The sequence below is a fragment of the Acomys minous genome (assembly GCF_964271855.1).
Source record: "Acomys minous genome assembly, chromosome: 2".
NCBI classification, from domain to species: Eukaryota; Metazoa; Chordata; class Mammalia; order Rodentia; family Muridae; genus Acomys; species Acomys minous.
Window position 1 is genome coordinate 26768795 of NC_140484.1, and position 16243 is coordinate 26785037.

The 16243-nt window shown below is 41.9% G+C and overlaps 1 protein-coding gene and 1 long non-coding RNA gene across 3 annotated transcripts in view; one reads left to right on the forward strand and one right to left on the reverse strand.

The window, feature by feature from the left end:
• Positions 1–10011, forward strand: part of RNLS (renalase, FAD dependent amine oxidase) — a 269436-nt gene extending 259425 nt beyond the window's left edge. Inside the window, exon 8 of one of the 2 annotated variants that reach the window (XM_084772255.1) lies at positions 9473–9545. Coding sequence is in view for 1 of the 2 variants with exons in the window: in XM_084772254.1 (XP_084628380.1) it covers positions 9473–9625 (153 nt within the window). In the remaining variant the exon portion in view is untranslated. Of the gene's footprint in view, positions 1–9472 lie in introns of both variants that reach the window. The other variant, XM_084772254.1, reaches the window with a different exon arrangement.
• LOC311592196 overlaps positions 1–16243 on the reverse strand; it is a 75917-nt gene that overhangs the window by 16702 nt on the left and 42972 nt on the right. The window lies entirely within an intron of this gene.

The following is a 16243-nucleotide window of genomic DNA, read 5'->3' on the forward strand; positions in this document are numbered from 1 at the left end:
TGCATCCTACAAGCTCAAACTATCAGGCTTGCTTGGGGTCTGCTGCAGAGTGTTTATATCCAGATGAAAATAAAATCTATGAACTCGCCCTGGAGAAGGCAGTAGTTGTACCTTCCCACCTTCCATAGTGCCCAGCAGCACCTAGAAACAAGAGGAATATTTGAATAATTAATGACTTAATATACTAAAAGTTGCTGAAGGGCAGAGCAATTTTCCACTAAATTAAAAATTCTAAAGGGAAGTGTGTTGTAAGTATTGTGTCGTCTGTTCTGAGACAGTGCTGGGGGAAGCCATATGTTGTTCTTTATTGTATGCGTCTTCTGATTAAAGTTTATCTAAATAGGCTGCTTCAGTGCTTTCAGAATTTTAAGAGACCCAGTGTAGACCTCAGCAATCAAACTCATAAGGCCAGAAAAGTATGTCCTTTGCTGTTTGCGACATTGAATATGCTACCACATGGATCATATCATTGATTTGTGGTACATCCTTCCTGAATCTGCCCAATGGTTTATTAAAATTGGATAGACAAATACCAATAAAGTGAACAGCCCCACTGAGAATTGACCAAACCACACCATTTTCTCCCACACCGAGGATATATTGTAGCTAGTAGTAATTTTACAGCATCTCTCTGTCATACTAGACCCAAAGCTTTGCAGCCAAGCATCCATAATACAAGTAAGACTTTCCCTAAAGTGCAACAAAGAAATGGGCTTATGAAATCGCCATTAAATAAATAGAACATTGGAGACATGAGTGAGCCAGAGGAAAGATGAGCTGATAAACAGAACACAGACAGTCCAATTAAAATTCACCTTCTCAGCAGGAAGGTACCCATGTGTTGATGAAGCTCTTTATGAATATTAAATTCTAAGCATGAGATGCGGTGGCACTGAGATCCTTACTAGCCAGGAGTCAGATGTGGTGAATCATTCAAAGAAATAGATTTTAAACTGGGCAAAAAGATATAATGAATGCCCCCCAAAAGTCATTATTTCCAGTCCTGGGTAACTTTTTCAATAATACTGTGTGGTTACAGATGAGGAAAGAGTGGAGACTGACTTTCACATGAACTCTGGTGCCCCATATTTGACCACATCCCCTTGATGGAGAGGCCCGGTGGCACTCAGAGGAAGGATAGCAGGCTACCAAGAGGAGACTTGATACCCTATGAGCATATACAGGGGGAGGAGGTCCCCCTCAGTCACAGTCATAGGGGAGGGGAATATGGTAAAAGTGGGAGGGAGGGAGGAATGGGAGGATAGAAGGGATGGGACAACAATTGAGATGTAATATGAATGAATTGATAAATAAATAAATTTTTTAAAATACTGTGTGGTTGACACATAATTTTATCACTACCCTGAAGGATATAGTAATATATAGAGATATAACAGATATGCTCCCTGTGTGTGTTGTTGCTGGCATAGCACAAAAACATGAGCATGTAGAGAATCTTTAGGAAAGCATTTTTAAAGGTATGGGTGTTGACTGGCTAAAGTAACCCAGAAGAAGTGATCTCATTACTCTTTGATACCTAAAGCTTTCAAAGAAGCCTTTATTGTGTGTGGCCCCTCAACAACACTACTTGAAATCCTCATGTAGCTACAGTGAGGTAATAGTGGTGTAAACTATTAGGTTCCCCAGCTTTCAAAGTTAAAGTGGATGTGTCTACTTTCCAAACAGACATATTTATTTAGACTGTTAGTTAGCTCTATGGTCCTGTGGCAAAATTCCTGAGAAAATAAGCTCTCTGGGGGAACTATTTACGTCATGATTTGAGAAACCTCAGTCCATGGTCATCTGGACAAGGTCATGCTTCATGATGGGAAGGCCATTGTGGTGCTCTGGATAGGAATGGACCACATAGACGCGGGTGACTGAATGCTCGGCCATAAGGTGTGGCACTATGAGGAAGCATGGCCTTGTTGGAGGACGTGTTATGACTGTGGAGGCAGGCTTTGATGTCATACATGCTCAAGCTACACCCAGTGTGACACACGGTCTCCTCCTGCTGCCTTCAGATCAAGATGCAGAACACAGCTGCTTCTCCAGCACCACGTCTGCCTGCACACTGCCATGCTCCCCGCCGTGGTAATAATGGACTAAACAGCCGAACCTGAGATGTTTTCCTTTATCAGAATGATAGTGGTGAGGGTGTCTCTTCACAGCAATAAGACCCAAAATAAGGCAGCCATAGAGGAAATAAATTGCTCACCTCACAGCAACCGAGAAGTATAATAGAAGTTGAAGTTCAAGCATCCCCAGTGATCTAAACTTCTCCTAGAGGCCCATCCTGTAATAGTTGCTCCACCACAGGCCGAGGAGCACGCCATTACAGCACAACTTATTCAGGTGTCGCAGCCTGAGTTTCCACTTACAGTGCAGCGCGCTAGAGAAGCCAAGGAGCTGTGGACGTGTGTGAGTCAGTTCTATCCATCTCAGCCTTTCTAGCTTTGCATTATTGCCATGTGGCCAGTGCCTCACACACACACACACACACACACACACACACACACACACACACACACACACACACACACCACACACACACAGGGTAGGGGAAATGCAAGGCAAGGATCTTAATAGTCAGTCACCTCAGGCAAGAGACAACAGGATTCCCTAGGTTCAAATAAAATTTAAGAGTCACCCTTAATGGATCCACCGGAATGCATTAAGTTTTTGGGTTTTTTTTCAAAGATACAATATTACTATTAAGATTACAAGTGAGGTAGACGTCTCTGCTGTCAAAACACATATATGCCCAGGAGAATTAAAGTGACTCTCTGGAATATAAGAATATGATAAGAATATCCAATCCCTTACAAGGCTAATTTTTATATGAATTAACTCATTCTATATTCCCTCCATTATCCATGAATGATTGATGCCTAGACCCCCCAATGCATGCCTGAAATTGAAGACAGCAGTTCAACCTGTGAATATACTGTTTTTTCCTGTACCTATGTACTAGTGTTAAGGTTTTTTTTATAACTTAGACCCAACAAAATATTAATAATAAATAGTAGTAAAATAAGACAACTAAAATAATATATTATAATAAAATGTATATGAAGAACTTCCATGAGGCAGGTACTGCATATAGCATGGATACATTGGGCATAGAGATGGCTCCCATTCCAGACAGATGAGAGGTATATCTTGTTACTTTGGATGTCTGAATGTTTCCGTTATTTTTTTTTTTGTCTTAAGTTATCCATGGTAAGCGAACTATGGAAGCAAAGCCATAAGTGGTAGAAGGAACTCATCTTTATGCAGTGTTATCCTTGATTTCTGTTGGGTATCTTGGAATACAGCCCCATGGGATAAGGAGAAATACTAGGTGCCATCAGAAACATATTGATGGAACTATACAGATTCCATATATGTTGTTTATGTTTGGAGGTAATTGGCACATGCTTTTCCACAATGAAAACAGCTTTGAAAATGTGAAGTATTATGGGGGGAACTGAAAATTGTACAGAAATGCTTTCCTTTGGTACAAATAATTTTCCAATGGCCTTAAGAATTGTGAGGGATTTCCACCACAATAGTGTCTTCAACAAAGGTACAAGCACAGATATTGAAAGCACAAAGACACACCAAAATGGTAGATTGATGAAAAGGCCCACATCCCAGATCATATCTTTTTAATTTATATCAAAATCATCTCTTTTTAAAGCAGCTGCCTTCCTGGACCAGCACCTCAAAGCAGAAGCACAAAGCCCAAGGCTTTGGCTGCAAAGAATGAATCACAGCAGCTAAAAGCAGAGGCTGGGGCAGCAGAGCTGCATTCCAGTGATGCTCACTGTGTGGCTAGCTCCTGCCTCTGAGCTCCCTAGGTCAGGTGTCATCTTCTCCAACTCTAGTTTCCCGCAGTCTCTGATCTTTTAAATATGCAGTTCTGCAAAATGACACCTGCAGACAAAGCATTATTTCCACACGCAGTCAGAGTCCTGCTATGACAGTCTATGAGAGGGCGGTAGTCTGTAGGGGAGTTTAGAAAATTTTAGAAGGAATTGTAAGTGAGCATCTGACATACAAGAAGTGTCTCTGCTACAATCCTTTTTTTCTTCACATTTTTAAAAGGTCTCTAATTTGGAGAAAGGCAAAGCATGAGGCTATCCTAGCTTCTGTGGGAAGAAAGGGAAATAAGCAAGTAACTTATTCCTATATTTCTGATTACACATTTGTTCTTTAGCCTCCTGGTATATAGGATTCCTAACCACTGCCAGCTCCAGTCAGCTGGTTGTGGCTGCCTGGAGCACTGCAGCAAAGGTGTTGCAGCCACTTCTGGGCTCAGTGGGAAAGAATGCCACAATTGATTATTGATGTCTGTCAGGAGTTCCTATACATGTCACCCTGACACCCTGTGACACAGTTGGAGAAATTTGCCTTACAAGATGAATTGTCTGGAAGAAAACCAAACATGGTTCTGGATTTTACCTTTGTAGGTGAAGAAGTTGATGCTCTGACCGGAAGCTATTCCTGTCTGTTCTAACATGATGCTGTTCATTTAGATAGGCTGAGAAAATGAAGAAATTGAACTATATTGGCTAAATGCATTAAGGTCCAGAAAATGGTATGCTGTACACATGACAGGTCCTGCATTAAGGGTCCTGCCGCTCTCTTATTTTTTTATTCATCGGCTTTTGCTACTTATTATGTATGTCACCATATCTCCTCTCTTAATCTATTTAATATTTGTCTTATTTCACCCATTATAAGATGCCTTCCAGGGGCAAGGAGACAGTCAAGATACAGTTTTCATACATGTAAAGTTGGTTATTTTTCTCATTAAAGTGGTCAGCCCACAACAAATTATTTAATTATTTAAGCAGTCTGGCCACTGTCAGGAAACTTTTTCCACTGAAAAGAAACTCCAGTTGAACACTTTTCCTACAATGTATGATCTGAACTTGCATAGGAGACATCTGTGGCTCCAAGGAAAACACCAATAGAACTCAGGAATGCACTCCCATAAGAAAGCCATGTTGCCCTTGCTCTAGAGCAGTGGTGCCCAGCCTTCCTAAAGCTGCGACCCTTTAATACAGTTCCTCATGTTGTAGTGACCCCGACCATAAAATTGTTTTCTTTGCTACTTCATAACTGCAATTTTCTACTGTTATGAATCATAATGCAATATCTGTGTTTTCTGCTCGTCTTAGGCCACTCCTGTGAAAGGACTGTCCCAAACCCACAAGCTGAGAACCACTGCTCTAGACAGTACTGAGGGGTGGATTGTATAGGGAAGAAAATGGACATGTTAAGTCAACAGCCCTGTGTATTCGGTGAAGTTAAATCCTGAGTGTGAATGAGTCTCGGGAAAGACTTACTCAGTATATTTATTAACTTTTTTATGTTTACAAAAGGTGTATTTACAGTTGTGATAAAAGTGTATGTGTGTGTGTGTGTGTGTGTGTGTTAAAACACCATGACTAGAAACAACTTTGAGAGGAAAGGATTTATCTCATCTTATACTCCCAGGTAATAGCTGATAGCTGGGGAAGTCAGGGCAAGAACTCAAGCAGGGAGGGAACTGAAGCAGAGGTGATGGAGGGCTGCTTCTTGGCTTGCTCAGCCTGCCTTGTCATACATCCCAGGATCACCTGCCCAGGGATGGGACCACCCAAATGTGCTAGTCCCTCCCACATCAATCGCCTAGTAAGAAAATACCTCACAGACTTCCTTTCCTACAGGCCAGTCTTATAGGGACATTTTCTCTATAAAGATTTCTTCTTTGCTGGGTACAATGGTGCATGCCTGGTATCGCAGTACTCAGAGGAAGCACTCTTAGCCTTACAAATGATAAGCAGAGAGGGCTTTAGGAAAAATGTTCTGCTCAGTTGTGAGCTGGTAATTTGTCAGTGCCATATAATTTAATTTACTGACTAGTAAATGCCAGATGCCTGATCACGTGGCTGAAGAAGTGGGCCTCTGATGAGCCAGCCAGCAGTTTGGATGAAATCAATCCCATTGCACTGAAGGTGGAATCACCCATTCTGCAATTACCCAGTGAGGAAAACGTGAAAGCATGGAGTGTGTGTTGGCAAGTATCTTCAGCCATGTGAAATGGAAAGTCCTGCAAGAGAGGATCTTGTCATTGTCGAAACCACAATCTCTCACAATAATACAGCCTTTGGCTATGGTTCCAGCCACAGCCAGGAACCACATCTCAATACATGTCAGGGCTGAAACAGCCCTGTGGAAAGTCAGGTTTCTCTGGTTTACATGTGTGGCATGTCTGTATAGAAAGGACTCCTGCCTGCACTGGGTGGCTACTGTAATGCTCCTATACAGTTAGAGGGATTGGATTCATAAATTCAAGGCAGAAAAGACAAGAGTTTGTTTTGTTTTGTTTTGTTTTGTTTTCCTAAGTGACTTAAATCCACCTAAAGAATAAAGCGAAAACTCTCAAGCCTTCCCCATAATGAAGTGCCATCACACCAGAGCTTACCCGGGGGCTAGTCTCAGGTCCTGCCTTGTTCTCTTCACCACATATGCTGTTTCCATGAAGACTATGACCCCCTTGCTCTCAGACTTGGAATATGTTGCCACCTGAATATCTAAGACCTTAGAAGTATCTCTACTTCCTTAATGTTTCACTGACAAATCAAATACTCCAATTTGCTAACATCCTACCTAAGCAGAAGTTGAAAGCTCTAGTTAAATCCCTCAGTCTGTGCTTCTCTGTCCTTTATATGTGCTACTTTACTACCCGAGGGTCTTTATCTCAAAAGCATCACATTTATCTTCTGGGGGTGTAGATGTTTCCATAAAGTTGCCTCCTGAAAAGCTTGACTATGAGGCTATCAGCAATATGTTTGTATCCGCGTAATGTGAGTGTCTCAAGATGTTTTATCTCTTGTTAAAACAAAATAGAAGGGCTAAGAACAGCTTCATGGTAGACTACTTGCCTAGCATGCTGAAGGATCAATCTCCAGTATTCAGGGGCCAGGAGAGACAAAACATAGCACATAAGCAAGGCTATCTCTGCAAAACAATGGTTTTGAACATGCAGGTCATGACCCCTGTTGGGGGGGAGCAGTCAAATGCCCCTCTCACTGGGGTCACCTAAGACCACCCATATATCAGATATTTACATTATGATTGCATTTGTAACGGTAGCAAAAATATAGTTATGAGGTAGCAAGGCAATGGTTTTATGGTTGGGGGTCACTATAACATGAGGAGCTGCATTTAAAGGTCACAGCAGCAGGTTGGGAACCACTTTTTAAAAAGATTCTGAGAGATGACTAGGAGAGATGGTTTAGTTGGTAAGTGTGCTTGCTATGCAAACACAAGGGCCTGAGTTGACATAGCCAACACTCACATAAGAAGCCAGGAGTATCCTGTAATCCTTGTATTGGCTGAGTGGAGATAGGGGATCCAAAGCTCATGGGCTACCTAGCCTAACGAAATTTGTGAGCTACAAGTTCAGGGAAAGACCCTGTCTTAACAGATAGAAGTTGAGAGCGATGGAAGAAGACACCCTCTGCGGACCTCTTACCTGAACATGCACATACCCACATGTGCACATTCACACACTACATGCACACACAGTAACAGACCTGAAATAAACTCTAAGGGTATGGACACCTCACTCTAGAGTCTAAAATTGCCACACCACAGTCCAAATAGAATGAGTTACCTGTCTTTATTCTTTCCCTGATATTAGAGGACCCAAATCCATTTAGCCCTTACCTTACTGCCGTACTCTCTATGAAGCAAAGAGCCGCCATGTGATGCTTTGTGTCACAAAGCTGTGCCATGAAGGCCAAGTGACTTTCTACTGTCATAGATATGTCTATGGTGGTATTCTATGGTGTCTGGAATGCCTCAATAGACAGCCATGTAACTGTCCAACATAACTAAACTTAAGTCCCCCCTATTCTCTTGACTGTAAAGGCTTAATGACATCATCCACCTGAGACTGTGAATGCTTTTTCCTGGAAACAACCTCTGCCCCTATCATTTCTAACATTATTGACCTTGGTATGAAAAGTAGAATAAATCTCTACCTTCAGCTCATTCTTCTCCCATTAAGTAGAAAATTCTACATATTCAATGGCTATTTTTACTTATTATTTATTATATTTCTAATATGTGAACATCTGCATCCCTTCTAGCTGTCCTTTCTGCCATGCCCCTTCTCCACTACCCCTACCCCCAACATTTATGTACAACAGAGAGAGAGAGAGAGAGAGAGAGAGAGAGAGAGAGAGAGAGAGAGAGAGAGACTGAGAGACTAGGCAATTTATATATGCTGTGTCTTCTCCTTGGAAACCTAGACTGTCAAAGCCATGCATCCATCAGTCCTGTAGTCGCCTCCATGGATTGGTAGCACTGTACTAATCCAACTGTGCAGTGCAGTCTACAGATGCTGAAACACCTTCCACTACGTAGGAAGCACTGAAGGAAGTCACTCTCTAGCCTAGGACAGGGATGTGATGCTTTAAAGTTCAATTGCTCCAGTCCTGAGACAAAACCTCTGAGAACAGTGGTCAGTAAGTACATGAGGAAGGAGGGGAAGAGGTAGGTGTCTTGGTCCATTCAGTCTGCTTAACAGAGCATCACAGAAGGGCATATGTGCAAAAGAAACATGTTTCCCACAGTCCTGGAGGCTGGCCAAGGTCAAGGCCTTGGTAGGTTCAGTGTCCGGTAAGGACCTCTTTCTTCATCATTGGAGGATTTTAACGGTGTGCTCCCATGTTAGAAGCTCTCAACAAGCTCCCCAGACTATTATAAGGCACTAATCTTTCACACTGCAAAAGGTCCTTTCCTCTAATACCGTCACCATTGTGGTTAGAAGCTGTCTTAGCTGGGGTTACTACTGCTGTGAGAAGCACTGAGACCATAAGGCAACTTGAGGAGGGAAGGGTTTGTTTGGCTTACATGTCCACATCACAGTTTATCATTGAAGGAAGTCCGGACAGGAACTCAATCAGGGCAGGAACCTGGAGGCCATGGAGGGCTGCTGCTTACTGGAATACTGCTCCTTATGGCTTATTCAGCCTGCTTTCTTATAGAACCAAGGACCACCAGCCCAGGGGATGGCACCACCCACCATGAGCTGGTCCGTCTCTCATTAATCACTAATTAAGAAAATGCACTAGAGGCCTGCTCTTAGGAAGGTATTTTCTTAATTGAGGTTCCCTCCTCTCAGATAACTTTAGCTTGTGTTAAGTTGACATAAAACTAGCCAGCACAGGAGCACAACATATGAATTTAGAGTGAGTAAATAAACATTCAGACCATAGTATCTACAAATCTAGAAGTTACTTGAAACTTTAACCATTTAAGGATGTATATGCAAATATTTTGACAAGGGAAAACCTTTGGAATAGTCTCCTTTTTTCACAAATAAAATTGTAATGTCTCCAGGTAGCAAAATCCTGCTGGACATTGCCATGACCGTGCAGTGGCACACTGAAGGTCAACTCCAACTTTTTTCTTTATTTTTGCTTTTCAGGTTACAAGCTCAGCTGCCAACAGTCCTGGCCAGATGACTCTTCACCTCAACCCTTTCTTGGTGTGTGCAGGGGATGGATTTACTCACTCCAACTTTGATGGGTGCATCGCCTCTGCCCTGAGTGTCGTGGAAGCTTTAAAGAAGTGTATTTAGTGTCTATGTTCTTGGTTTCTACATTTACTTAGGGATTTTTTGTTTTTGCAGACTTCTGTTATAAATTATTCTATTTTCCCTTTTGGGGAGAGAAATTACTTGGGAAAATGTCTTCACTTACTGTCATTTTTCATATGAAATACAAAAACAATGTTATAATTTTGATAGCTACCATCCATAGTAAAATAATAATTTCTTAGACTTCACTTCTTGCCTATTTTTCTGGTTTTCTATTACCAACCCTTGTGGAAAGAAAATGGTGCTTATGAGGCACAAATAACCCATCTCCACAATTATACTAAATCAAAGTTCTCATTCATGGGAAACCTTTATTATTCTTTTGAAAATTTCACTTCTGAATAAATAACAATCATTACCAAGTCTCATTTTAGAACTTTATGCATATCCTTGAACTGATGTTTTTGCAAATGACTGAAATGCAAGATGTCTCTGAAACATGGAGTAAGTTTTGTGTCCCATTTACTTTCCTAGTTACTAAGGCTCTGGGCAGTAGATCACATAGACTACAGTTTGAAGAACTGCTTGACCCACAAAGGGACCCCCAGAAAGTTAGCAGAAAAATTACATGAATCATCTTCATTTTCCAAGTCACACAATACTTCTTAGCCTTAAAGCAAATTCTCATCTTTGTATGTGAGGTAAAAGTTAACTAGATGCTGAGAGGAAGTTTATCCATCTTTAACACTAGATCTCCTGAGTCTGGGGCTGTCCATCACAGGCCCTGGACCGTGTCACAGCTGATGAACTTTCTGTTGTTCCACAACAATTCTACAGAACAGAAGACAGATGCATTTAAAATCACTCAATATTTCCTAACTCAGTGCTTTGGCGTGTAACTCATAACTTCACTATTTAGTTCTGTGTCTGCTGGCTTGAGAGAAGCTAAGCCTCAAGTTTCCAAACAAGCTATTTGTTATTAAGTTTGGAAGCACACTAATGCTATTTTGTCTGTTTTTTAAAGTGTGTAGGTGTAAAAGTAAATGTTTAGAATGCAGTTAGGAGTCACGCTGGTTAAGTAAAGTGGTAGTAGTAGATTCTTCTCTAAAATCTATAACTTTGTGAGCTCTTGCTAGTTGGCTAGGTTTCTAGCATTAGGCATGCTTTTCATTTTGTTGAGCAGGTTGTCTTATTAGACAGCTATTGGTTACTACCAAGATACAAATGCCACTATTGCAGCTTTCGGGACATCTTGCCCAGTCATTGTTGTGTTCATAGGTATCACAGTTGAATAGGACTATTGATTCCTTCCCTCCCTTCTTAGCCATCTTGCATAGCACCTTCCAATACTGTGAGAACTAGTCTCAGGGAAGAGACTTTCAGAGACTTTCAGGTCAGATCCAGCACTTATCCCGTGTCCTGTGTCCAAAGTGCATAGTGTCTCTAGCAATAGGGTCTTACCATCACTCTCTGGAGGCCACAAAGGGCAACAATAATAGCATACAACGAAAAGGGATAGCTCTTGGATTTCCTTGGCCAACAACTCAAAGGGAGATTCTCATGCCTGGTGGTGGGTTTTTTTGTTAGGCTATGGTTCTTGTAGTAGGATTGTCTGCCTAATTAGCATGACTTCTTCTAAAGAAGTTTCTGTTTGTAGCAGATTGGAGACCATTGAAAGCCACAACTGGCCATGAGGTACTTGGCCCCAGTAGATACATGTACAATACAACTACTAACCTAAAACTCTGGGAACATCTTGAAAGAGAGGGCAGAAAGACTGTAAGAACCAAAGGACCAGGAAATCTGCTGCCAAATTATGTCTCCTAGAAATAACAGGGAAGCTACACTCATGATATCGCCACAGTGTGACTGCCTAAACAAAACCTGAACAAGTCCACCAATAGACATGTTAAGGTGAAAAGGGGAAGTCTCGGGGGACCCTACCCCTGAACAAGGAACTATGGGCAACTAAGGAATGATGAAGAGGAAAAATTGTCCTTTCCTAGGGAGAAGCCTCCTAATTGATTATCCCATACCAAGAGGTCAGCTCTGAGTTCAATACATAAAGCAACACTAAACAGACTCAGCATGTATATACTTATACATACATGTAACAATAATTTAAAAGGGGGCCATGAATTTGAGAGTGGAGATTAGATATGGGAGGAGTTTGGGGGAGGAAAGGGGAGGGGAGCAATGGTGAAATTACATTTTAATTTTTAAGTAATTAAAAAATAGGTTTAAGGGAGGGCTGGAGAGATGGCTCAAGAGGTTAAGTGCACCATCTGCTCTTCGGAAGGTCCTGAGTTCAATTCCCAACTACCACATGGTGGCTCACAGACCATCTGTAATGAGATCTGGTGCTTTCTTGTGGTGGGCAGACTACTGTATGTATAATAAATAAATCTTTTTTTAAAAAATAGGTTTAAGGATACCCTCAAATCTGCTATTAATAAAAGATGGCCTTGAATTAATGACCCCCCCTGCCCCCAGCACACACATCTAACCTCTTGAGTGCTGGGATTTCAGATGTATAAACTACCATCTTGTTTACTTTTCAGTTGCTATAATGAAACAGTATGGCTAAGACAACTTGTAGAAGACAGGGGCCTATAGTTTCAGAGGATGAGTCCATGACCATCAGGGCAGGGAGCTTGACAGCAGGCAGGCAGACATTGCACTGGGGCAGTAGCTGAGAGCTTACATCTTGAGACACAACCACAAGGTAGAGAGAGCTAACTGGAAATGACATGGGTTTTTGAAACCTCAAAAGCCACCTGCAGTGGCACACCTCCATCAACATGGCCACACCCCCTAATCCTTCCAAGCAGTTCCACCCACTGGGAAGCAAACACTCAAATGTGTGCTCTCTGGGGACCATTCTCATTCAAAGCACCACAGCCACCTTTCCCTCTGCCATGCAGTGCTGAGTACTGAGCGCAGGGCTTTATGTATGCTAGGCAAGTACTCTACCTCTGGAGCTACATCTCCAGCCCCTGCTTCAGTTGGAAAGCAGAGAAATAATTGTTTCAGACTTCTAAACTAGGAAACATGTATCCAACGAGTTTATCCCTTGACAGTGTTTCAATTATTTTCACCTGCTTGCTCTTGCTGCATGCATACCTACTGATCACTGGCAGGGTTTCTGCTTTATCAACAAATAAGGGTCTGTTCCTCTGGCCTGTGAGGGTAGCTTGCCTTCTAGCAATAAATGGGCAAAACTAAAAAAAAAAAAAAAAAAACACTAAAATGCCTGCATATAGCTAATGTAGCTAATGTCACTTCATTTGAAAACACAGAAAGGAAAACTAAAATGTTGTTTCTGATGTAAGTAATGAAAAGTGGTTTGTCGCATGATACTGGCCCATGTTTAACTAGTATTTGTCTTTTTTTTTTTTTTTTTTTTTTGTAGTTCCTAAAAAGTCATTCAACTGTCTTTACTATTTTGTTTTAAAGAGCTATCCATTTGAAGTCGTTGGGAAGAAAGTGTCCTAAACCTTTAAGAACAAAGGCACACTTATGTCTTACAAGGGAGGAAAAAAAACAGGTAAAGAGGGAAATGGGTTAGTTACAGAAACATTCTTCCAAGCCACTCCTAAGACATTCCATAGCTACTCATTCTAAGCGTGCTATCCCTCTACTCCTGTAGATTTTGTTAAGGCGTTGACATTGTGAGCAGAGACTCCTCCCTTCTCGCTCCCTAGATCATTGCCACCTCACTGTTTCAATCATGCCGAAGACCCTTGCTACATTTGAATTTCCACTTGCTTCCTTCCCTTTAGAAAAGAAATAGCTAAGGAATGTCCTATTCGCTATTGGAAGGATGCAATAAAAGACTGCAGGGCAAAGGAGTCCACCAGTACCCACCTCAGAAGATGGGGGTCAGCAAGGCTTAGGGACAGTACTGGGGTGTGTTTCAACTTCACAAGACCACAAGATCACCACTGTATTTCCAAGTAAGGACTTTATTAGTCAAGCCAGCCAAGGAAAGCTGCTGTGTTTTGAAAGGTGCATATTCAAGTGAGAAACGACTTAAGCAGTGGGGTGATTTAATACTTGTTAGCTGATAAATATAGCCTTTGCCAGAATAAAACTTTATGATGCACGTTGAAAAGCTTAATTACTGAACTGTCTCTGTGCATCTTGCTTAGGCAGCAAGGGTGACAAATTATAGCAGTGGAATAGTGTTTGCACCTTTGGCATTTCTGAAGAATGCCTAAAATCACCAGTAAAGCAGTAATAATCCCAGACCAGATATTACTGAGGAGAGAAAAAAAAAAAAGACAATTCTTTGAGTCACCAAGCCTTCTGCACACAATAACATCATGCCCACCCCCACCCCCACCCCCACCTACCCACCACTTTGTTAAGTGAAAAAGCACAAAGTCGATTTTACATTCTTCTGGCATTTTGTTCTTATCAAAGTATGTGGGTATATATCGTTCCACATTTCATCTTTCCAACGTGCCTATGAAATAATCAGGGTAAGAAATTCTTCTCCACATTTAAAGAAAAAAGAAACCAAGGCCCACAGCCTCGACCAACCAAGGTCATATAATGACATGGCAGGACAAGAACCCACACTGCCTGTGACCCATTTCTATTACTGGAACCACTCAGCTTCCAGATGAACATGGTAATTACGGCTGGCTGAAATAGTCACTGGGGTACAATCCACACCATGTGGTCTTCTTACTGCTGCTTGATTGTAGAGAGCTAACACTAATCCTGGTGTGATGTGTATGGGAGGCTGATATGGAATAAACCCATAAGTACAGGCTAAGTGATTTCTACTCCTCTCATTTCCATCGGCTGGTTTATCACTGTCTCTGGTGATGATCTGAGGGCCACTTGCTGTGGGTGTAGCTGCATCCTAGTGACACTGAACGTTCACCCAGCAGTACGTGTTCCACCTCTGCTCCATCCATCCTTCCTTCTGTCTATGTTTCTTTGTCTATTTATCTCCCTTGCTTCATTCTCTTTTCTTCCACTTTCTTCTTTTCTAGTAGTTCCTCCTGCTCCTTTCTGATTATTCCCATGTGTAAATCCAGTTTCAATGTGATCCGCAGTATCTGTTTTTCCTTGCTTTAGCTTGTCAGGATTTTGTGATGGCTGTTACTGTTGTTTCTAAAATTTTAAATATTTGATGTTATTATTCAACAACTCTAGTTTCTGATTGCCAAAAGCCAAAAGCCAAAAGCCAAAAGCAAAAAAAAAAAAAAAAAAAAAAAAAAAAAAAGTTAATGCAAAACTTTAAAAACTGGCTGTAGCTTTCAGTGATCTCAGTGCTAATGACTTCAAAAAATTGTGTAATTTCTTTACACTCACTGTTTACTTTTCCTGTCACATATGTGCAGAATTGCAGTGCCAGGTCCAGGTCTATAGTAGATGCTTGGGACATAATGTCAGTCCTCACCCTAAGAGTCTATCTGGGCAAAGCAAAACCCAAGGAGTAGGATTCAGGGCAAAGGTACACTCCATTAGTTGTTTTTCTGAGATACCCGAGGCTGGATGCTCTATACAGGAAAGCTTTTGGCCACAGCTCTGGAAGCTTGTTATCAGCTTCAGTAAACCTTGTGGCATAAGGAATGATAGTAATGTGAAAAAAAATCACACAGGGAGCCAGACTGACCAGATTTATCTCAGATCCACACATAGATCCACTCTTCCTTGAACCTATGCTACACAGAAAGCCTAGAACATGCCCTGGAGTAAAATCTACACTTTAATGATTGAAAGGATCTTGTTCCTCACTGTGTGACCTTGAGGCCTACTAGATCGAACTAGACTCCTTTTACCTCTGAAGTCTGAGTCAGTGGGACATAGCTGGGGGAGGAGTAAGAGAGGAAGGCAGAGTCAAGCAGTCTTCACTATGCCTGAAAGGCTGTAAAGGTCAATCTCCTTGGCAAGTCACCTGGGACATAGAAAAGGCGATGTTTAGGAGTTTCTGCATGAATAGCAAATCTTTTAACTATTAACTTCTATATTGTTCCAATAAAACCCATTGATCAATTTACACAAGAAAGAGGTTGTTGGGGGTTACAGTTCCGGAGGGTTAGTACCCATGATGGCTGAGTGGAGGCATGACGGTAGGAGCTGGAAGCTGAGGCATTCCATCGCAAACCACAAGCAAATGGCGGAGAAGGCAGACTGGGATTAGCATATGGATTTTGAAATCTATGGTGGTTTGAATATGATGGACGTCATAGGCTCATATATTTGAATGGCTGATTACCTCTTGGTGGAGTGTTTCAGAAGGATTAGGAAGTGTGCCACTGCGGGTAACCACACCCAGTCTCAGTCTCTCTCTCTCTCTCTCTCTCTCTCTCTCTCTCTCTCTCTCTCTCTCTCTCTCTCCTCTCTCTCTCTATCTCTGTCTGTCTCTGTCTCTCTCTTCCTCTATCTCTGTCTCTGTCTGTATCTTTGTCTCTCTATTTGTCCCTCTGTCTCTCTCTCTCCCCGCCCCCCCCTCTCTGCTACCATCTTGCAGGTCAAGTGTAAGCTCTTAACTATTGTGCCAGCACCATAACCACCTGCCTGCCACCATACTCCCCACCAGGATGATCATGGACTCGCCCTCTGAAACTGTAAGCAAAGCCTAACCAAATGCTTTCTCATATGAGTTGCCTTGGTCATGGTGTCTCTTCACAGCAATAGAAC